Source organism: Petromyzon marinus, chromosome 9 (genome assembly GCF_048934315.1).
Source record: "Petromyzon marinus isolate PM22_M1 ecotype Great Lakes invasive population chromosome 9, UKy_Petmar_22M1.pri1.0, whole genome shotgun sequence".
Taxonomy (NCBI): Eukaryota; Metazoa; Chordata; class Hyperoartia; order Petromyzontiformes; family Petromyzontidae; genus Petromyzon; species Petromyzon marinus.
In genome coordinates this window covers 10,950,443-10,975,375 of record NC_133675.1, presented here as the reverse complement: position 1 = coordinate 10,975,375, position 24,933 = coordinate 10,950,443, and the positions used below count along the sequence as shown (strand labels likewise).

The 24,933-nt window shown below is 43.4% G+C and overlaps 1 protein-coding gene across 3 annotated transcripts in view; it reads right to left on the bottom strand.

The window, feature by feature from the left end:
- Nucleotides 1–24,933, bottom strand: part of XPO7 (exportin 7) — an 83,839-nt gene that overhangs the window by 48,618 nt on the left and 10,288 nt on the right. For all 3 annotated transcript variants that reach the window (XM_032950507.2, XM_032950509.2, XM_032950508.2), the window contains exons 7-14: nt 21,746–21,911; nt 20,746–20,819; nt 20,282–20,401; nt 19,547–19,693; nt 16,586–16,758; nt 15,804–15,997; nt 13,041–13,146; nt 7,739–7,874 (exon numbers count right to left, since the gene is read on the bottom strand). In XM_032950507.2, coding sequence (XP_032806398.1) covers nt 7,739–7,874; nt 13,041–13,146; nt 15,804–15,997; nt 16,586–16,758; nt 19,547–19,693; nt 20,282–20,401; nt 20,746–20,819; nt 21,746–21,911 — 1,116 coding nt within the window. The remainder of the gene's footprint in view (nt 1–7,738; nt 7,875–13,040; nt 13,147–15,803; nt 15,998–16,585; nt 16,759–19,546; nt 19,694–20,281; nt 20,402–20,745; nt 20,820–21,745; nt 21,912–24,933) is intronic.

The following is a 24,933-nucleotide window of genomic DNA, read 5'->3' as shown; positions in this document are numbered from 1 at the left end:
GCGCTCCCGTGGAATTGAAGGTGATATGTTTTGTGGAGGAGAGAGATACAATTTTTTTTAGATATTCCATCAATACAAAGTGGCGATTTGTCTTAATTTGGCATGAATTATTTGAAGGGTTGGCATTGTCTTAACCTAATAGACGTCAATCACTGTTGTAAGATTGGCAAAGATGCAACGTTGATACCTGTCAAAGAGAATCACCTGCTCGACATCGCATCGGAAGCAAATTATTTAATGCACATTTGATCATTACGCGCACAGCGAAATTCGATAATGCACAGAGCATGCGCTTGCTTTTTAAATGCACGCCCACAAATCTGTGCAAATCCTGCTAAATTACTAAACAACGTATTAGCCTATACAGGTCAGAAGATGAATTGCTTTACAGCTGTTTAACATTCGGATTCAACGGTAATTTTCGGCACTAAAACCCGCAATTACTCTTCGGTATAAATCAGCACTTAATTACGCGTGCGAAATACCTCCACAGTCGCGTGAAATGAAAAGAAACGCGCATTGGCATGGACGAATCGGACAATGAAATTTGGCTACCGCACTAGTTTAATTTAAAGCCAAAAACTGGATGGCATGGCTGGAAAAGAACCTGAACCCGGTATGAAATGTTAATGACCAGGACAAGCCGTCCGACTCAACAAGCAGCAATGTCACATTGAGCATCAGGCTCATAGCGTTTGTTTGGAAACTGTGGTGACAGTCGGGACATAATATCCGGTTAAAAGTTGGCAAATTCTAACCAACACTCATCCCAACTGGCAGTGGTTGATTGTCTTAATCGTGCCAGCTGTGTATACGGGCTGTGTGCCAGCGTTTTGTTTTCAAAGAGAAGAGACACACAAACACTTAAGACCATTGATTTTTATAATACGGAAGAAGGGTGGTCAGGTGTTAATACAAGGGCAATACGAGTTGTGAAAAGTGTCCCATCACATTATCATTACATCAGGATAATTTTCACATGAGAAATATGTGCCAGTCCACACACATATACCGGGAATCTTATTCATGTCGCATTTACCAATGTGCAGAAAATTAAGAACACTTTCCTACATTTCAGTTGTCACTGGAATTCAATTGTGTACAGCATCGAGGAGTAATGTGCATTTTTGCCAGGATATACTCGCATGGCCCAGCCCGCCAATCACACGACATCAAGCAGCCTCACCATTACAAGCTCAGCAGCACAATCGCACAAGCAATTAATATTTGACAAGCATGGCAACTAAAACAGTTGTCGTGCCTTTGAGGTATATATATACACCCATTTCAACCGTTAATTATCATTCATCAGTTTCAGAACTTAACGAAAGCAGGGCACACCAAAATGAAATAGCTTCTTGCAGGCATCGAGGCGTAACTTTTAGATTACTGAAGGCACACGCATATCTATTTTACTGCCCGACATCAGGGGCTCCATACAACACCAAAAGTAAGGAAGCCCTGTCCATTATGTGCATTCCTTGTATTCCTCTGTGCATAGGGTCATAAATCAAAATAGTCGCATAAAGACACGTGCAGTATAAATATTAAATAAAACAGTCATGCTGATAAGGGGGATATTATTTTAGGAGGCGCTTAAACTTGCGCTGTCGCTCAATGCTGGCAACTGAGTGACGTGCATATAATTACGGCGACAGTCGCCGGAATTACGTGATGTTTCGCTCCGTGACAGCGCCGTTATTAAACTCGCAGCTCAGCCGCGCTCTCGCCGCGCACAAGGTGAGAAAGGGGAACGGAGAGGGGGGGGGGGGAGAGGCGGAGGGGTGGCGGCCTCCCGAACCGACGCACTTCCCAAGCACGGACACAAAGAACGGGGCCGTCCGTAGTGCACTTCCAGCGCAAGGTGCAGAACGATTCAACAAGCGCCGCGCAGCGACAGGCCGAGCTGCGTTCTTTACACAGCATTAGCCAGAAACATTTTTGAATGTAGCTTAACAGTGTAATTGGGCTGACTGAGAGCGACACGTGAAGACAATTAGAATGCACTCACTTTGAGCGAGCTGTTCCCTTTATAAATCAATAGCAAATTCCCTTTGCCCTTTAACCTTGAGTATTGACCCAACATCTGCCTACGAACTTAAATTTCAGCTTCTTAATCCGGAGCAAGAGGTCTATTTTTTCTGGAATAACCGACCTATGTGTTTTCCAGCAGACGTCATAATGATATATACTAATGCATAAACAGCTATTAATTTAAGGTGACACGACTACGGCTTTACCATTCAAAATGGCCATATTTGTACCCGACATTTTCTGCACAGTATATATACACTTTATCATTTACGTGCGCATCTAGTCGATGTACTTTTGTTATTTTAATATTTAACAACTTTGGGTGTCATTACCTTAAACTTTAAGGCGACACCAAAGTCCTACCAACGTAATTACTCGGAGAAAGGAGCAACGGTTTTTCACCAGGGCACCCCGTTAGCCTCCCCGTATTTATTCTTTTAACAACGTAACATCAGAACTGCTCCCTTGTCAAACATAACCCTTAATTTAGTTCCCCCTCATCACAAACTCCCACTTTATTACTGCGGAAAAAGAACAAGTCAATTCCTTCTTTCCTAAATCGAATTTAGACGCGACTCGGCTGGGGCGGCGGGAGAAGGCCCTGCTATTCCCAATAGAACTGCTCGGGGTTTATTGTTATTTAAAGAGAAGACATCCCCCCCCCCTTCTCTAGCACCTAATAACTAACAGTCCCACTTGACAGATCGCACCCCGAAGGCAAACCTGGCGTTATTACAACAGCCGGTCGGAGCTCCCCGGCCCCGCAGCGCACCAACCATCAATTCCTCATTATGCCCGTACTCCGACCGCTGCCCAAAATTTATTATGATTTATGAAACACAATCAGGGCAAGCTTCGGACAGATATTAAGAAATAGTGCTCGCCTTGATAGAATTCCAAATTGCGGCAAAGCCTTCGAGATGCGCGGTCCCCCCTGCCCTTTTCCTTGTTTTCTTCGTTGGCTATAATAAAGTTTAATTTCCCCAACACACAAGATAAATCTACACCGTCAGGGTTCTGGCAAATGAAGATAAAGCGTGGACAGGGACGGGGAATTGCGTACATTTTGGGGGGAAAGGATGCGCTCGCGTGGGTGAAGAGGGCCGTGAAGTTAAAATGCTTTCAAACACCTCGGACTGCCGGGTGGGGGGGAAACATCATCTTTCAGGATGCGAGTGGTGGCAAGTATTCAGTTGTTCCTCTTCCATTTCCCCAAAAAAACACAAAACGGTCACACATAATTCCTTATCTACAATTTCCTTTCAAATGTCGCCTACTATGCAATATTAATGGTTCCAGACGCACACACACAAAAGAAATTCGCTAAGAACTTCAATATGTAAGGGAAATTACGGGAAGGGTAATAATTTTTCAAAAACCTCCAGCACACGTGGAATGATTATATGTAACGACGGTAAGGTTTATTACGGCTGGTGCCATGCGGCAGCGCCAGGGCGTCCAAGTGCCGTCACGGTTTCTTTTCGAGAAACGCACGCTTCCTTTTCAGCGACATTTAAATCCCCATTTAATTGTCAATTAGTTACCCTGCCTGCCAAGGCTGGTGGCCGACCGAGGAATCCATGCACCAATAGGATCCCGCAAGGGCCAACTTAGGAATCCATGCCCCGATAGGATCCCGCAAGGAGGCGGGGGTGGACGCTTGGACCGTTCGATGCATCACACCCTTCTCCCACCCACGCCCGCTCCCTCAAAACAACTATGGTGCAGAATATTTAATCTGAAACATTCTCAGAGGAGAATACATGTCCACATGGGCCGCAGGGATGGACGCAACTGAAGGATACTTGCTTCTTTGCACAGATAAACACTGCAGTTAATTTGTTTGCCTTCCCAGGGGCTAAATAACAGCAATGTGGCTGAAATTACAGCGAATTTAGGCATTGGAGAGCCCGGGAGCAAACTCGGATTATGCCGGGTGGCAGCGCAGTGTTGGTCGTGGAAACTGCATGACCAACACTCAGCAAAACATCCCAAAGCATTGCACTCGCCATTACCCTCTGAGTAAGTGCAATGCAGCGTTGTGCCAGCACACTTTCTGGTAAGCCTTAACTATTGTGATGGGATCTCCGTGAATGGGCAACAGTGATTAAGATGTCCTAATCTTAATCACTTATTCATCAACAGCCTTCTTACAAAGGAAAATAAACACACGCAGCTAAAAGTTTGAGGCAGTCCTGACGAAAGCCAGCCTCTCCAACCGCTGGCTGAGCCTTTGAACTGAATTTCTGGCTCCAGCGAAAGAGCCAGCATCCTCTTAGGCAGACACTGCCATTACTCTTTAAATGAATTTGTCAGCATATTCATGCCTGCAGAGCTGCTTAAAAAATAGGAAAGGAGAACAAAGAATATGACTATAATTTAAGCCATTAAATATTTTCCCCCCATAAAATGTATGTGCACTTCAAATATAGAGTTTTGTTTTTAAATACATTTTTTGTATGGAAAGTTATTTATTAAGGGTTTTCCCTGTAGTGAAAGCGCTCCACTTTGTCAATGTTTGGATACTATAATGGTACTCATTTTAATTAATGTACCTGCCAAGAGGACATCATGAATACGAGTACGCGAGCAGAGAAGGCAGGCGGCAGATATAGGCAATTTAGTCATTCCCAGATTGATGTGCTGAAGTTAAGTACAGCTGCACATTTTCTTTATTCATCCTTGGAAGACCCACCGGCTAACACAGCAGGACATAAAATGCTTCACCCAGTGTCGTTTTAATTCGCCTGCATTTTTTATAACTATTAAGGAATGCTGGCAGCCCCATGTAGAGATATCATGAGCCATTAATCGCTTACTCTAAGAGTAAGGGCCTGCTAAAACCCTACTGCCATTCTACACCACTTACTGGGCAGCTAATAATGATGCATTGATTAATCGATTATACTTTATTCTTGAGCATGTAACATAGGCATCAAATCAAAATATATTATTTCCGATGAATGAAAATATATTATTTCCTGACAATTCACCAAAACAAAAACATACCGCACCTTATGAAGCTCCACATTGGGCCAGAATGCTACAAAACATTTTCAGTATTCACGTGAAAGGTCTGAACAAAAAATATTTTCCACCCAATCGTCCTGAAAGTTCGCGCGATGGCCATGCGCCCGGATTAATGAAGACTCGTTAAAACAGGACTAGCAAACTGGTGGCATGGCATCGTTGAGATGGGTCCTGGTGAACAGAACGGAATCGGGCCTGAGGTTGTCCAAATTCCCCCCCCCCCCCATTCGTAGCCAGGCGCCTCTGGCCTGTAGGCCCTGGTGCAGTTGCACCGCCTGGTGTGAGTGCCCCGTCATACAACTCTCCATCAATTTCCACCCCCCCCCCTTGCCCCCTCCCACCTCCCCAATCATGACAGTGAGGAGAACCAAAATCTCAAAATAGCATCAGTGCTAATGATGAGAGAGCGGGAGGCAGAAGAGGGGGATAGAGGGTGGTGGGAAGAAAAAAACCGACGCTGAGCACCATGGACTTCCTGTTGCTGATGCTTACCAGAAAAAGCGCTTACAAGAAACAGAGGAGGACCTTGATGGCATCTCCCATGTCCGTTTATTACAAGTAAAGGTCAATAGTTGGCAAAGCGTGGCTTTTAGGCTTTGTAAACCCCAGGCCTATTAATTCTTTGCAGTCTAGACACACTTGACAGCGAAATCAATACTGTAGCCTCAACTCTGAACTCAGAATGTATTGTGCACATACAAAACAAGATAATAAAAGCTTTTTGTCATTTTCGGCAAAGACAAATTGCATATGGCTTATGCATTGTTTTCCATTTTTGTGGTTTGTATCATAATACCAAGTACTATAATAATGCACTGTTAATACCTCATTTCATAAGCTGAACCTTGACTCAAATTTGACTACAAGGCCAAAGGCAATCTGTTGCAATGTGCGGCAAGCTATAGGTCATGTGCAAGGAGTCGCACGGGACTACAGGAGAAGCATTATTTATCTTGGACAAGCATATATGTAGGTCATTACAAATGTGCTTGTGTTTGTCTAAAGTTCACACACTTTTATATGCCATCACCGAAAGTTCATATACCTTGGTCTCGCTTCACACATTTTGGGTCTAATTTTTCAGCCAGCATGCAAAGTGCAATTGTTAAGAATGCATGATTTAAAATGTCATGTAATTATAAGCGACGCCGTTATTGCATTCTTAAATTGCCCAACAAAATACGCGGAAAACGTACGGCACAAATATAACCGTTATTAAACTTTATTCAATTGTGATGCCACTAACGATGAAATTCTCCAACGATAATGGCTGTCATTTTTCAGAGAGGGGCCAATATTGTGTTGCAAGGTCACAAGGCGAAATGAAAGCTCCGAGTAATTTGACTGGTGGCACAACAAAGGGGTTAACGGGTGAAGTGATCAGAGCAGCGGCACCAGGAGCTTCACTTGCGAGAAAATGGGAGCCAGTCAGCGTGTGGCATTTATAAAACAGCCCGAGCATGTTCCCGGGGCTTTATCAGTCAAAAGAATACGGCAAGAGAACTGGCAAATCCTCCCCCCGGACTCATTCGCACGTCACCACAACACACTAACCGTCTGCAGGTTACGCCTCTGACAGTAACGAAGATGGATGCCTGTTAAAATTCAGACTTGCTCTCTCAGGCCACCACGCAGGCCAGCACTCCTTCTTTACTCAACAGCACTCCCTCTGTGTTTATAACACCTCCACAAAACACAATATAGCGCCACCTCGACAAACTTGACGGAGGTAATTGAACTTCCCACGGGCTGAAAATTACGGCCTAAAAGCGGCTAAACAGAATTGAGCATCTTCTTGGTTCCTTCGGTAAAGTCACGTAGAAGGGAAATATTAATATTATTAAGTTTTAAGTTTTATTATTTTATTATTATTTCCCTTCCACGTGACTTTACCGAAAGAACCAAGAAGACGAATCCCTGCAGTCACGAAAGCTTTAAATCGAAAAAGAATTGGAGCATATTCAGAACAGCATAAGAGCGGAATTATATGAAATTGCACACCTTCCAGTGGGAATGTTTTCAAATGACACGCAGTAACAGCAGCTGTCGTTTAAGTCGGGCACATCAAGGCAAATATTTCTTGGCCGTGAATTTCAAGCACAATAACATTTCTTAATGTAGAAGGGCGATGGAACAAAAGTCCGAACTATTTTTAAAGATGCTAGTAATACAGTTAAATAAACTGCTTTCAAGATAAAAAATAATAATTCTTGCACAGCAAGGCATGATGCTGACATTTGATCACAATACCTTTTTTTTACACACACACTGAACTAAAAACGTATTTTAGGCATTGGTCTGTATTCCCACATTGATTTATACAGTTTTTAAATTATATTATTCATGTTGAGAAACTTTTACAGATTCATAGATGGTCTTTCAAGGTCCCTAAAAATGAAATTACCCAAAAACACAAGACAAGTGGATATTGTGTATCGAGTCCAAGGGGAAAAGCTCCACCACGTTTGCAATATAACATGTCTGGCTGTGCAGCAGAATGTTGTAAGAATATTAAACGTCGTGGGGATGCGTGTTTGTGACGCGTCCATTACAGTGGTTCGATCCTCAGTGCGGACCGCCATGTGGCACACAAGGGGTGGTACTGGATACAGCTTTAAAAGATTCGATGAACAAATTAATGTACGCGTTCATTCGTTTTCAAACGTGCGGGTACCTTGGAGTACTTCTGGACCTGGTCGCCAATGTAAATCTTGCGGAAGTGCTCGAAGCAACTGAGGATGGCTAGTTCGAGTTTCTCGTTGCCAGCCTGTGCCAGCCGTGAGTCCGTGAGGTTCATGAGCTGCAGCACCCTGTGGGGAGAGAGCAGCGTCGGTGATATGCAAACAGACAGCAACCACGGGGGCACATTCTCTCACCAGGGCACAAGGTCAAAATAATTATCAAAAGAGCTCCTGACTTTTAAATGATTTCGCATGCAAATTCGGCATTGCGACGCAGCAGTCATCCTGGCCAGGAGCGAAAATAAGAAGCCCTGCTTTTCAACTACATGTACCTCAAAAACTCTTGTATAAACAACAAATATTTCATAATAAAAATGTGATACAAAAAACTTTGGTTCATTGTCAAAATTTTAAGCACTTAGGATGACAATTTACAATAACATCATGTATAACTTTTTATTTGTATCACTGAAAGAACCAATAATAAGTCTACATTATAGACTGCCTGTACGCTCACTCAGGTTAAGAACCAGGCTACAGTCTACATTATAGACTGCCAATACGCTCACTCAGTTTAATAACCATTGCTACAGTCTACATTACAGACTGCCAATATGCTCAGCAGCTTAAAAACCAGGCTACAGTCTACATTATAGACTGCCAGTACACTCACCGAGGTTAAGAACCAGGTTACAGTCTACATTATAGACTACCAGTACAATCACCAAACTTAGTAACCAGGCTACAGTCTACATTATAGACTACCAGTACACTCACTCCGATTAAGAACCAGGCTACAGTCTACATGAGTGTTTTTTTTATTATTTTTATTTTATTTATAATTCAGTTTTCCAATTATTATTTTTCAATCTACGTGACTTTGCCCAAAGAACCAAAGAATATTAATTGAAATTCGTCTACTTAAAAAAAAGATATGAAAATATTATTTTAAAGGATTATATTTATTTCAGAATTATGTAAATAATAATACAATTATTTACAGTCCTTAGTCAATTCCCTGCTAGATGCAGGGTTTTCTTTTACCATACTTCACCTCTCTAATCAGTGACAGTTGGTGAAGAGGGGCGGGGGGAGTTCCCAGGATCGGCTCATTTACCACTCGCCACCTAATCGAAATTAGGTCACTGATTTTATGGCACAGTGCACTAACCATCTACCATCAAAACTATGCACTCATATTGTCTTCAAAGAGCAGGAATTAACTTGGTTACACGTAGCACGTAAATGTTGACCTGTGCCATTTTTGCTCTGCACTGTGTGGCTCCAATGTACCATGGAATTATTTATGAAACAAACAAGGCATAAAGGAGCCTTCCAGTTTGCCTGAGTACTTCACCGCATGCCCTCTAAGCAGAATGTAGTCTGTTTATTAAAGCAACGTGAGCGAGCAGGAATACAGTTTAATTCCCAACAGAGCACTTGCCCACAAATCTAAAAAAGTAAGAGGTGACATTAACTTACACTTAAAGTACATTCTCTAGAGTATATCGCTTTTGAAATTTCATCAAGCGAGATACAGTTGGCGTAGAAAACCTTCAGGGCATATATCAAAACATTGAGCTGATAAACATTATTAAGTGATGAGGTGCAATAAAATAGCCAAGATGAGAAAGTGGTGACTGTTACCAGGAAAACGAACAATGATCGCTCCTGCAAAAAAAAATACACTGCCCAGTGGATGGAGGAGGCTGATATTCTCCTGACAGGGAGAATCAGCAAGGAAAATGAAAGTTCTTTAAAAATCAGCCCATTCCACATCCATAATGGCCTTTCTGTCAACAGAAGCCGCTAAAAGCCTCCAGCATATTTCAGAACCGCCAAACTGCTAAGAGCCGTGATGGACGCACAAATCAGGCAAGAGCTCAGCGGGACGGGGAGGAGGAGTCGATGAAAAGGTGTCGTCAAGCCCGCATATGCCAAAGGGAACCCCGAAAAAGAAAACATACAAACAGACCGCGGCAGAACGCAGCAAGACTCTGAATTAATGAAAGGCTCGCTCAAAGCACTTTCATAATACGCAGAAAGTCATTTTAATTTGATAAATACGATTCTGGAATTGCATGTAATATAAAATTCAGTTACTAAATTAAATTGTCCTAAAATTGTTTTAAATTGCCGACAGCTTATTTACAGGTAAGGCGATGGTTTTCACTTGTCGCACGCTTTTACCGAGGTTGCGTTTATCGCCGTTCGTTGTTTGTACGCTTCGAGAGAATTCCTGTCAAAAAGTCTCTGCTACGCGGAGGTCAAATTACCAGTGTCTCTGCCTACATAGCAAGCGTGTCAAATTTCAATCTCCGTTTGTGCGAAAAGTACCCACTTGAATTTTAACGCTAGAATATTAAAACTTTTGTACCTGTAAAAGTCTGCATGAAACACGGGATGTACAGTGAGGAAAAAAAGTATTTGATTCCCTGCTGATTTTGTATGTTTGCCCACTGACAAAGAAATGATCAGTCTATAATTTTAATGGTAGGTATATTTGAACAGTGAGAGACAGAATAACAACAAAATCCAGAAAAACGCATGTCAAAAATGCTATAAATTAATTTGCACATTAATCAGGGAAATAAGTATTTGACCCCCTCTCAATCAGAGAATTCTGGCTCCCAGGTGCCTTTTATACAGGTAACGAGCTGAGATTAGGAGCACACTCTTAAAGGGAGTGCCCCTAATCTCAGCTTGTTACCTGTATAAAAGACACCTGTCCACAGAAGCAATCAATAAATCAGATTCCAAACTCTCCACCATGGCCAAGACCAAAGAGCTCTCCAAGGATGTCAGGGACAAGATTGTAGACCTACACAAGGCTGGAATGGGCTACAAGACCATTGCCAAGCAGCTTGGTGCAAAGGTGACAACAGTTGGTGCGATTATTCGCAAATGGAAGAAACACAAAAGAACTGTCAATCTCCCTCGGCCTGGGGCTCCATGCAAGATCTCACCTCGTGGAGTTGCAATGATCATGAGAATGGTGAGGAATCAGCCCAGAACTACAGCGGAGTAGCTTGTCAATGATCTCAAGGCAGCTGGCACCATAGTCACCAAGAAAACAATTGGTAACACACTACGCCGTGAAGCACTGAAATCCTGCAGCACCCCCAAGGTCGCCCTGCTCAAGAAAGCACATATACATGCCCGTCTGAAGTTTGCCAATGAACATCTGAATGATTCAGAGGACAACTGGGTGAAAGTGTTGTGGTCAGATGAGACCAAAATGGAGCTCTTTGGCATCAACTCAACTCGCCGTGTTTGGAGGAGGAGGAATGCTGCCTATGACCCCAAGAACACCATTCCACCATCCCCACTGTCAAACATGAAGGTGAAACATTATGCTCTGGGGGTGTTTTTCTGCTAAGGGGACAGGACAACTTCACCGCATGAAAGGGACGATGGACGGGGCCATGTACCGTCAAATCTTGGGTGAGAACCTCCTTCCCTCAGCCAGGGCATTGAAAATGGGTCGTGGATGGGTATTCCAGCATGACAATAACCCAAAACACACGGCCAAGGCAACAAAGGAGTGGCTCAAGAAGAAGCACATTTAGGTCCTGGAGTGGCCTAGCCAGTCTCCAGACCTTAATCCCATATAAAATCTGTGGAGGGAGCTGAAGGTTCGAGTTGTCAAACGTCAGCCTCGAAACTTTAATGACTTGAAGATCTGCAAAGAGGAGTGGGACAAAATCCCTCCTGACATGTGTGCAAACCTGGTGGCCAACTACAAGAAACGTCTGACCTCTGTGATTGCCAACAAGGGTTTTGCCACCAAGTACTAAGTCATGTTTTGCAAAGGGGTCAAATACTTATTTCCCTCATTAAAATGCAAATCAATTCATAACATTTTTGACATGCGTTTTTCTGGATTTTGTTGTTGTTATTCTGTCTCTCACTGTTCAAATAAACCTACCATTAAAACTGATCATTTCTTTGTCAGTGGGCAAACGTACAAAATCAGCAGGGGATCAAATACTTTTTTTCCCGCACTGTAGCCCACAACTCCAAAAACACAGAGCTCACCTGCACAATACTGCAGCAGCCAACACATATTAGATTCTTTTTTGCATTGTCAAAAGCATAATCTACACACTGAAAAACTTGAATTCCCATTATTCATACTTGTCTGCCATCTTGTTATTAGCAGGGATTCATACATTATTCAGCTCACTGTATTTAAGGGTTTTTTTGTAGGTTTCGCCAATATCTGGATTTTTTACTTAAATTACTAAAACAAGCGTTTGTAAGAGTACACAGAGGAAATAAATATATAGCTGACAAAATCGTCACCATATATTGCACAAATGTAATTTTCTGTTAGTAAATGTGAATATTTTATTTAAATAACCTCTATAATGCTCCACCATCTGACAGTGATAAAAAAACCTAAACCTCTCTCCCAAGTACTAAAGCAGTGTTGCCCAATAGTCGCAGAAACAATGTGGCCTACAGCACCCCCTAAAGGATATAACGTCATTAAACCATTCGCCCAACCCAAAACAATCACCTGCAAAGTGTCACAACAGGGTAGACAATAGGGCTTGCCTGATATAAACACATTCAACTCTGAATTACCCAGGGTAGTTGGGCGAGGATAGTGCTAAACGTTTGCAAATTAAACTATTTTCCTACACAGAATAGGGATAAAAGCACCATGTGCCGTCTGTTTTTATTTCTTCCTACAGAAATCGGTTTACTTTCCGACACATCTGCGGTCAGATGTGAACCGAATCACTAAACCTCGATGCGGAGCAGCTGATAATTTAAACTACCAACGCACATGTACATATACTTTTTTTTCGCAAACACGGTTAATCCCAACTTGGATAATCGAGAGTTTACTGTGCCGAAAGTGAACAGGGATCGCGCATGAACAAAAGTGACAAAAAGAAAAAAGTGCGTGATCAGATCGAGTATCAATTAAAATAAAAAATATATTGAGCAATACAGCTCTTTTTCAGAAGCGACCTGGCCACATATGATAGCTCAACGAAGTGACTTAACACGTGGAAATTTACAGCAGCCAAATACTCTAAAACACATGTTTCTAAATGTGGAGGGAAAAACCCGAAGGACCCAGAGAAAAATTTACGCGACCACGGGGAGACACGTGCAAACTTCAAATATACAGGCGTCAAGGTTGGGATCGAACCCATAACCGCCTGTATACCAGGCGAGGTAGTTAATATCTCGCTACAGTGGCATCATCGATCCTTGGAAGCTCGCGAGTCTGCTCTAACGGCATGTGGTGGCGGCGAGGCGCATAGGCTGTGCACGTACCGACAAATAAGCTCTCCATCCATGGCGTCATGCTCGTCCGTGCTGGCGAAAGACACCCGCCCCCCGATCACCGCTCCAATCATGTACACCAGCCACGTCAGGCGGCCTGTCAACAGGTGTCGAAGAAACAGACAAATCACCAAATTAAACGCTAAAAATCCAAAGATTGATCTATTAATGTACGCATACATTGATAGGTTGATTTGGCAGAGGCTGTCGCTGTTACAGGATACATTTGGGTTATGTGGCTGCGGCCGTATAGTCCTTTGTCAATATTCTGCTGGACGAGGATCTCCCTCGTCCAGCAGAATATTACTCATGGATAGTAATCTGACAACACTTCACCACACGGGTCATTGCGGGTTGGTGAATGTGGGCAGCATAGATGTCGGAGCGTAGCACAGTGCAATTTTGCCGCACTGCCCTCTGATCCCCTCAACGACACCCTACAGCAGCCTACAAGACCTGTTGAACGCATGATGGTCGCCCATCAAAGCACTATCCAGACTCAACTCTGCTTAGCTTCCGGAATCTTATGAAATTGGGTACATTCCAGTGATGTGATCATTGCAAATCTATCAATGTAAGGGTTGAAATTGAGCATGCAATGATTAAACTCCCTCGGAATCATAATCCAATATAAGAATCAATTTGTTTTTCCTATTTGGCATCTCGCTTGGTCTTTCTCAGCCATTCCATTAGCATAAGTGTAAAATTAACCTGATAATATAACAACTTGGCATAAGCACAAAATTTGGATGTAAATATTGGTTGAAATTGAGGGGGGTGTTTCTTGGAAAAACGTGATAATCCACATGAGCTCATTGTCCAGTAAGTAGAACTTTGTTGAGGGCAGGCTGATAAAGTGGATGAAGCGAGGCGACTGTTACGTTAATTGTGCGGCCAATTGTATAGCCATCATTACGTGTTAAGTGTGGCAGGCCTAGATGTGAGGAGCATAGATTCTGCCAAACTTAACACTTAGTATTAAGTGGGGAGCAAAGATGCTGCCACACTTAACACTGTTAGTGTTATGTTAGTGTTACGTTAGTGTTAAGTGTGTTCGTGTTAAGTGTAGCAGTGAAACCAAAGTGGGGGTTGCTTTAAAAAAGTCGGTTATCAAGATTTTGCAGGACACCCCTCACCTCAAGAATTGTTAGGCTAGGATAAACTAGGCGATTGTCTGCGAGTGTGAGCGAAATCCCCTAACTCCTTTACCATGATATTCTTGGTTCTTTCGGTAAAGTCACGTAGAAGGGAAACAATAAAATAATACAAATATAAAACAATAAAATTCTCACGACGTTTCGACTGCAACACAAGCAATCATCATCAGATGTGAAAACCACAGCAAGAAAATTTGAAAAAAGTGGCGGTTATTTTTAACGTTAGCACCACGGAGAGCGATTTGACAGTTTGTTCAGATGGACGAATCCATCTATGTTCGGAAAAGAGGAGGAGGGAGACGAAAATAATGGATGCGGTCTGAAAGCCACCATAAGCGTGAACAATCAATTAAGACCCGAAATGGTTTATCAAATCCTTCCAATGATTGCCAAGCCAGAATCCATCTTCTCGGTTGAAATTGTCTCTGCGTTTGTATATGTGGATAGCCTCATGAACGAATCTCTCATGGTAGCCAGATGGCTTGCAAAGAACCTGTCTTGGAGAAGTCAATGTCATGTGAACCTACTCAATTATAACAGTGATCTGCCACGGCCGAGGTGTTGGTCCTACCGTGTTTTAGGTCTGCTTTGTGTTCACGAATGCGGTCCGAGATATGTACCGTTTGTTTTCTCCAATGTAACTACTACCACTACTACCACAGAGGCAACTTAGTTTGTAGATGGCAGACCTAAAATATATATTTTATTATTTTGTTTCCCTTCAACGTGACTATACAACAATATATATTTTATTGTTTCCCTTCAACGTGACTTTACCGAAAGAACCATGAATATGAATCACTGCAGTCACGAAAGCTTTAAATCAAAATAGATGGATTCGTCCATCTGAACAAACTGTCAAATCGCTCTCCGTGGTGCTAACGTTTAAAATAACCGCCACTTTTTCAAATTTTCTTGCTGTGGTTTTCACACCTGATGATGATTGCTTGTGTTGCAGTTGAAACGTCGTGAGAAGTTTATTGTTTTATATTTTGATTATTTTATTGTTTCCCTTCTATGTGACTTTACCGAAAGAAGCAAGAATATGAATCCCTGCAGTCACGAAAGCTTTAAATCAAAATGTTACATATCTAGTTAAAAACTCACTTGAAATGTAAACAAAGGAAAACAGAGGGAAAAGGGCCTAGGTTCCAGGACCTTTTTTTGCCAATTGTTCCATTTACGCTCCAAAGTAACCTTTGATGTGTTCAACCTCCCCGTGACATACAAAAGAACTTAGCTCAATACCAGTTTTTAAAATGTTAAACATTAAGATATCAAATTCATGCACCTGCTCATTAAAACACAAACAACCTATATCCAGGATCATATCAATAACTGACCCCCCGAAAAACAAACGTGAAAAGCCCACAAACCACACTGTAAAGTGCATTTGCTTGGCTTAGACTGTGATCTTTCTGTACTATGCCTAACAGCCAGACCTTGGTTTAAGTGCAATTTGCACCGAAATGTAATTAGTGTACTTGTAACATCCACTAACAAAGTTCCTTTAATTACAATTGACTGCGGCCCTGCTATGAGCAAAACCAATTGCTCAAATAGGATAATGCGTGAAACAAAAATACCCCGCAAGTACCTTCTTGAACGGCGATTTCCATGGGCTGGCCAGGGGAGGAGCGAAGCGTCTCCTGGTAGGCTTGCGCTGACTGATCGAAGAGCTGCACCAGCAGCGCACAGGTCTTCTCGTACTCGCAGCGCCCGATAGTGCTCAGCTGCTCCAGCTGCTGCATGATCAGCCCCGTGTCATCCAGCGGGTCCTCCAGGCCATCCCTGGTGCGCGCACGCACGCACAGTAGCACACATTCACACGTGGACGGATGCAAGAACTATGACTAACATTCCACATTTTCATGGCAAGTAAGTTGGACAAGTGCTGTTAGTAAACACTTACTATGCGCAGCATTGCGCAAAAGGCAAAGTGAGGAAACTAAACACACCGGGCCAAATGGTTATCCCAAGTGTTAATGTTGAAGTGGCCAGGTGGCTCAGCGGTCACGGCATTGGGCCAGCATTGCTGAGGTTCTGGGTTTGAACCCCAAAGTTTGGGATTTTGACAAAACTTCAGCTCAGATCATTTTAAAATTATTTTAACTACCATACTATGAAAATTCTCAATAGCTGGGCATGTGGGTAATTCAGTGTCCCCTCCCCCTGTTGTGTGGCTAAAAAAGGTCATCTGAAGACATCTCGGAAGTAGTTTTGCGATATCTCTTTCCACAGGTTATTCTCCGAGACACGGAGATGCGAACTGCTCGAAAATTATCACGAAATACATGACTCCGGATAAGACATTTACAACAAACCTGACAAGAAAGCATCCAAAACAAAAACTAACACTGCGAGAACGACGAAGAGCACCTTAGGATGACGTGCACCGACTCGAGGCGTGACGTGATGTACGCCTTGGTGACCTCTGGCGTATACGTCTCCAGCATGTGTGGCTCCGTAGCCTTCACATAGGGCACCGACGCCGCCAGCCGTTGCCACAGGCTCAGCAGGTAGTGCACGCTGTTTGGTGCAAACGCCCAGTGCTACGGGGGTGGGATCAAGCAGGAGGCAAGGTGGATTCGTGCCGGTACAGCACGCATGGCAATGTCATCCTTGTAGCCGCTTCGGATAACCATCGAAGGATGGTTACCGCATCGCGCGCTTTCAGATGCGCTTCTGTGGCCATCTGGAACGGCCTTCCTTCCGCTATTAGGAGGCCACTAGAGCAATGCACTTTTAAATCTAGATTGAAAACTCATTTCTTTAGAACTGCTTTTTGTGTTAAGTTTGTTGTCGTTCCCCAATTAGCACACTTGGCTATGTAAGGTGCAGACGAAGTTCAACATACATGCATACATAGAAGCGGCAAGTCTTTTACCGAGAGGAAAGCACCCGAACCACAACACCGAGCAATCGCTAAATGTGCAATTTGTCTTTGAAAAAAAATTCAATAAGGGATTTAAACCGGGAAGGCAGTTTGGATCGAATGACAAACATTCACCAGAGAGTGATAATGCAGAGCAATCAGTTTTACGCGTGTGAAGTTATGCATATGAGTGTTTTTCAGTTGGGAATAAAATGTCACTTTATTGTAGTAATTCATACACATTTAAAAGTGACTATAAAAGCAATGTTTTCTTTATAAAATGAAATATCATATCATTTATAAACGGAGCATTGCCAGGTTTCATTTAAAAATTCACATTTTAAATAGTCCATTTTAAAAATCATTCAAAACAATAAATTGCTCGATAATGCTGATAGAAATTCCACATTCAAATTCATTCCATCACATTAAAGGAACATATTTCATGTGCTATTTATAGTGATATTTCATATAACTTAAACAACAAGGTCAAACAGCTATTAAAAAAGGAGATGAGGGGGTTTTTACCGTTCTTAAATTAACTTCTTAGAAATATATATCACTGCAAAAGGCAGTGTAAAATCAAGACAATCGTTCAAAATGAAAAAAAAAATTCAAAACAATCATAACATTTCAGCTTTACATTTTTTCAGTTTCATCATTTTAAAACTACATATCCAAACCGTACATGACAAAAAAAATTCATCTTATAGCCCCTTAGGTCCCATTAAAGCACTGAAGACAGACTGCATTTTAAACCGAGGTTCAGTTGATCCCCCCTTCCTAACGACATATCGATCGCGCAGACACTTCAAGTGTAACTCGGTAACTGGCCGTGCCTTTAAAATCAATAGTGCGAGAGGGACCTCGTGCCGGCAGATTTTTGCATCCGACACCGCCGTATGGGCCATGACAGGCACTCAGGCGTCTGCCGAGGGTCCCTAAGCATTAGAGGGCTCGGCACCCGGCTAATGCCGTTAGCGACTCCTGGGCGGGGCGCGCTTTCGCAAACGTGCGTGCCGAGGTCTCCTGCAGCAGCGTTCTGGCTGTGGCGGCGGCCAGGGCTGGGGAAAGCCACCAGTGGGACGATGGATATTAGCCAGAGCAATATTGCGATGCCGTTAGTGGAAGTATTTTTTTAATATATGACGGCGCGCATGATCATTATCGTTATTCCTTGCGCCGATGGTGCTTAAGCGATCCCTGAAAACGGAAGGGCGGTTTACAATTAGATTGTAGCCCAATGCATCATTGCAGATGAAAAAATGCAATATTGGCATTCAAGGCTGTGCTATGGATATGCATCTTTTAATTTAAAAAAAATATGCAGATAACACAGATAGAAAGATGCAGAGTGCATTATCGGCATTAGAGACACTCGAATATCAATTGAGATTTTTTTATATACAGCAGAACAAAAAGTGAATAGTGTCAGCTCGCAGCTTAGCCAATAAAAGGGTCTGCAGTGTGTGTAATGCACATCACGCTGTAATATTTTCACGTGTAAAAAAAAAAACACTCGGCAGCACCCCCAACATTGCAGCAGTGCATGTGTCTCGGCGATTGTGAATACAATCTTTACTGCCGTGAGCAAAGGACAAGCCATAAAATCATGACAATTTTTGTCAGACAGCATGCTTCCCTCTTCTGGCACTCGAAAAGAAATGTTGCCCTCTTCTGCTTCTTTGCTGCAATAGCTCGCCCTTGCAGCACCCACTACCTAAAGCTTTGTCAAGCACGGGGCTATATATGTAAATATTCTGCAATTTATGAAATTTGTGTCGACAATCTTACAAACTGTCTAGTTGAAGTTGAGAAGCATGAGTTTATTGGATAATTAAGTAGCTATATTAGATAGAGGTGCCAATATCAGTCAGGTACTCAGTGAGAGGTGAGACAACATGTGCTCCCTTCACCAACCCGCACTGAGCAACATGGCAAATTATGGTCAAATCCCCTCCGCCCGCCAACGCTCCACCCATGACCAACAACATGTGAACCACGACCTCACCAGCCATGGTGTCGGATGGCTGGGTGAAGGGGCAGGTGGTGTTTAGAACCACTGGGTAATATATTGCAGGATCGTGAGAGGTGATGGCAGCTTTGGAATGCCTTCATCCAAAAGTGGATTGATCATGTACATCGAAATATTATAATATATCTCTTAAATCACAGATTACTATTAACCCCCATGAATGAAAACATCTGTGCAATCCATCCACCTGGATGTAAAACATGTATATACACGGCATCATTGTGTTTGCTACGTATGCGTCAAATGACACCTTGAGGACACCTTTCAGGGCAAACGAGTTGTTGCAACTCAAGGGATTTTTCCAGGTGAAATAATTCAATTCACGAAAAATAAATCCCACCGGGCATGGAACATTTGAACCCATGGAGGCATTCAGATGCGGCACCACCACACTTCAGTCAAGGGTTCGTGACGGCGCATGGTACGGTACCTGCAGGCTTGTAACGGTAAAGTTCGCGATCAGGCGGATTACATCAGGGTAGCTCTCCACTCTCACCAGCTCGCCCAGCTGGTAGTTGCTCTTTAGCCTGGCCAGCAGCCGACAAAACTCGTGGTAGTTGTTTGGATCTGAAAGGCTCTGCGGAATAAAGAGAGAAAAAAGTTAATAATAACAATAAAAGTAGGTTGGAAAAATATATAAAATAAACCTACATGTGAACTGAACCTATATGAGAATAAGATAACAGCATTTTCAGGGATGTAACTTAAATGTACAAATGCATGGAAGGTTGACAAAATAACTCAAAAGCAATTAGGTCAGTGAGTATATTTTAATTTATTTTTTGTCCAATTTCATGAGACGAGTATCCAATTAGGTCTCTCGGAGAGCAGTGCAACTATTTTTGTTAACGGTCCACGTAAGCGAATATCAGAGCTACCTCCAAGATCCCTTCCAGTGGCCTCTGTTGCAGACAGTTGGGGACAGCACTTTCCATCCCATCCTTCGACCAGCAGTAATGTTTGTCCCACAACAGTCAAAACAATATTTTTAAGTTTCACTGCTGTCAAATGCCGAAATACATTTTCACCAGAGACCTGACTGCGACCATATACGTGCTCCACTTGAAAATCCGGTTTAATCAAAGGATACGGCCTGGATTCAAACCCTGGGCTTCAGCGTTGACACCTCAGCTATCGACCTCCGAGCCGCACAACCACCTCTCACCTGTGGGCTCTCGAGGATTCGCTTGACACCGTCCACCAGATGTGACAAGAACTTGGCCCTCTCCGTGTTGTTGAAGAGCGACCGCCGTACCGATGCCACTTGCACCAGGCAGGACAGCACCTGTGCGAACAGGAGACCAAAGCAGACATTTAGAAAACAGCCGTCTCAACACGCAGACAACTGATTAGCAAGGTTGGCTACGTACGGCACGAAAGAAGTTCTACATACATATATATACACCACGTCTACGTTAAGAAAGTCTGTCTATCCATAGAAGGAATTCGCAGGGCAGGTTAAATAAACAGGTATAATGCTCACACGTTGTGATAGATCACGCTGGTTGATTTACAGCTGCTTGGCACTTTCCGACACACATGCGCGCACACACACACACACCTGAGAAGCATACATTTATTGACCATTCGAACATGGACGATGTAAAAATCCACCCACAGGGTGCTTACCAGTGGTGACAGTGTGGGAGGCAGGGAGCAGTACAGATCGAAAAAGAGCTGGAGAGTGGCCACATCCAGGAAGGCTGATGGTGAAACACACATGTCGTCAGCAGAGATGCACTACAATCCTTCCTACATCATACACTTTAATCCGTACCACAAATCAACAAAGATAATGAATGCACTGCCCGATTCTTTCCGAATTCCAACAGAAAGAATTATATTCACTTTGGAACCCAAGGTCTTACATAACTGAAGGAAAAAATATGTATATGACCCGTCTGGGATGTAAACCTGACTACACTTGAATAAGAGACGTGTAACCATGATTCAAAGTAGATCCTGTGGAACTGAAACAATACTCTTGCTCAGTCAGACTCAACTATAATTTTAAACAAGTTTCCCACTGAGAGATAATTGAAGTGGCTTACTCTATTCGAGTAAACGGTTCTTGGGAATCTTTCATATTAAAGACAAATTCAAAATTGTAAGTATTGGCTTCAGCAGTAGATGAACAGCTTTGGGGCTATCCTTTCCTATTTCATTAACCAGATAAAATGTCATTAAGAGAGATAATCTTTCATATTCAGTACGTCAATGCGATGTGTATGCATATCATTTAGGAAGTAGTCAGAATTAAAGCTGCATAGCCTATGACCAAATCACCCGCAATGCAGCCAATGACGTTAGATATCATAAAATAATCAGATTGAGTCCTGGATAGTTCTTAAACGGGTGACCACCATCCCCAACAGGCTGTGGGGGGGCTATGTGGTGGGCAGATGGCAGTGCAGAAAATTCCATTGCTTTACTGTATTCTCATGCTCCCTGTCTTTATCAACATGCACCGATCATCATGAAGTATGGTCGAATAACCCCCATAATCCGCACGGCATTAGAACGATTTAATATTAGGCCAATTAAAATTCTAGCACAGCAGCGGTCTCTGCACGATTCGTTTGAAGCCTGGGGCGCAGTCGACGTGCCCTCGTGTGTCGGCTCACGGCACCTGATCTCCAGCTGGTGGGGATCTGCACTGTGCACAGGTCTTCGAAGGACTCGTCACTGGAGGCTCCGATAAAGTCGAAGTTGAGGCAGTTGTAGGTGAGTTTAAGGAGATGCAGTAGCAGCCCATGCTGCCGCTCGTCGCTCAGATCCAGGTTCTTGCCCGATGCCTATGGAGTGCGAAGACAAAGATCCCCCGTATAGCCTTCAATACGACTGTTGGGGCAAGTGCTGTTAGCGAGCACCGATGAAGGTGCCATATGGAGCACAACAACAGCTGCCATTCGCCATTGAGTGCTGGCGACGTCACTACGGCGCTTGTGCCAGGCCAAGTGCACTGTGAGGCCACGTGAAGTGTCGAAGACTCGCTGACAGGTCACGGAACAGATCTAGGTGCCATGGGTTGACTGAGATGACTGGCAGATGCACCAGCTGTGCCCCCGAAGGAGCACGCACACCCATGCACAGGCACGTACACACGCCAGTCGCTCTTGAATCAAATACTACACTACCCTTTGGTTGTTTTTCCAAACCAAGTACAAGTTAAAGCTATCAAAATTCAAGGCGATTCAAGCAGTACAAATGGTGAGCTGACAGCCCCTCCCTTGATCGGCCCCGCCCACAACTACTTAAGCACGAGTTCTGCCCAGCAGCTGGTGGTCTCCGTGTTTCTGACGATGAACCTACCCCTCCACTACTGACCCTGTCTACTGCTCAGGTGACCCTGGCCATTGTCTGGCCAAACGAGGACTGTCGGCAAAACTAGCACATTCGGTAACTCTGCTTTAAGCAAGCATGTAGTACTGAGTAGGCACAGGGCGATTCAATGAAATGCAATAACTTGGGGTTGTAATTTGATGATAAAATCAATTGTTGTATTATTGCTTGTTCTGTCTTCTTTGTATTGTTTCTCATTTTCTGTCCTGTTTAAACATGCTTTGCTAAAACTTTACACGGGGGTTATATTTTTATCTACAGTGTAAGCCACATAAAATCAGCGGCAGCTTAAATTAGCCTTCAAATTCTTTAAATCTAAAGATATTGCTAGTTTTTTTTTAAAGTAAGCCGCAACTGTTTTGTTAAAATGTTAATCTGCTCTCTGCAAGGGTGACATAACGTGTTGACATTGTAAGTAGACTTGCTGCTGCTATTTGCACAGCAACTTTTGTTTGCTCAACACTACAACAGTCATCGAAAGTACTTTTGCTTGAGTGTGAAAGAAAATCGAAGTCAATGAGCCACTAACTTTCACTTAAAGCCATTCTCATTCATCTATTTTTTACGGAGCCTTTAACCACCACCGTTAAAGTTACAAAAAGCACTTTCACACAGCGATTTATAAATGACTGCCAGAATTAAAACTGGGCGGTGTCGAGAACTGTCGCAGGGAAGTGCTTAACAGCTGTTGAAATTTTGATGAAGAGATCATTTTAAGTGTTAATATGTTACATTTATGAGTTTTATTCTTTCAAATCCTTTATGTCAGTAAAAAATAGTGTTCACCCATTCTGAAACATGTAAAAGTTTGGTCATTGCATTAAGGCTTCATCTGTACTGACTGGCTTTGTGAAGTATGGTCTAATAACCACCATTACCAACACCGCATGGGTGGAGGGGGACTTCATCCAGCAGTGGATTAACAAAGGGTACTAATTTATGGTAATATGCAAAATAGGAAATACAAAAATTTTCTTAATTACACTTTATTACATTTTTGCCAATTGTCAATATTATTTAAAGGTTACACACATCTACTGCTCACAACTGGCACCGTGGAAACAATGGATTTATAACTACTCATCATCCTCAGCCATTATCTATCCATGGCTGGATGAAGGCTTCCCCATGTCCTTGCCATGCCTCGTGGCCGTGTGATGCCACAATCCATGTTGCTCCGTGCAAACTATCCTTTTGCCTGTCCAAGGACGGGTGTATTGCAGTAAATCTGAAACTTGCAAGCGAAAAGCAGACCGTGACATATTTATTGCATAAATTCGTGTGCAATTTGTAAGGGCGCGGTGACAGACCTATTTCATTTTAAGGTTATAATCCCTTGTTCATCCTGACGTCCTTTTTACTTCGATGTCTCAACAACAGCGTTACAGAGATCATGTGATGACGTGAGGGTTCTGCTTATGTAGTGAGGGTTGTAAGTTGACGCCGAGGAGGGGGGAGGAGGCGCCTCAGCTGAATGGGGGGCGGTGTCCATTTGGAGGGCGTTACCTTATGATTATAATTAATGAGGGGCTGGTCGACGTGGAGTGACGTCACGAGCGTTGCACAGACAGTAGGTAAGATAATAATGGGGGGGGGGTGTCCACTTGGAGGATGTCACCTGCTCATGATTATTAATGAGGGGGGCTGTTCGATGTGGAGTGACATCACCCGCTCATGATTATTAATGAGGGGTTGGGGTGCCAAATGGGTGCCCATTTGGAGGACGTCACCAACCCATGAATATAAATGGGGGCTGGTCGATGTTGAGTGACGTCACGAGCGTTAAGGACAGACATTCCTGGGTTATTATAGTAGGCATGAGCCGATCTCATTACTCTAGCTCTGTGTTCATCTTCTCAGACATTTTCCCTTCTTTGCCGTTCTGGCACCAGTCTCACATGTTAACCACGTGCCCTGCCCAAAAGCCACTTCTCTTAATTCAATACGATGTCTAATTTGCATTGGTTCTCTGATTATATTAGCACTGCCCGCGCATTTGCACGCGATCCACGGCTCGGGTCGGTGTAGGTGGTGGGGGCGGGGCTCAATGTTGTGGTATGCTGTGATGTCATCATGCAGATGTGCACGGTGACGCCACCACCAAAGACAAAGATCTCGCGTATAGCCTTAACAGACTTGGTATAAGTGCTGTTAGCGAGCACATATGAAGGCCAGACCGGCACACGAGGGGGTGGGTGGCCAGCTTAACGCCCGGCCGCCTTTACCTCTCTAGTGGCTTTGTTCACACACCACACCAGGTACTCATTTGAAGCTGAGTCGACTTAGGGGAGGCCCAGGACCGGTTCAGATAATCGTCACTGGTGTTGGCCATGAGTGGGAATCGAACCTCGGTCGCCAGGTTCGTAGTGCAGCATGCTCACCGCTACACCACCGCTTCCCACGATGTCACCACCATGCACTTGCCCACTCTTCTGCCCGCCAGCCAGCAAAACTTTATATAATAGTGTGATACAT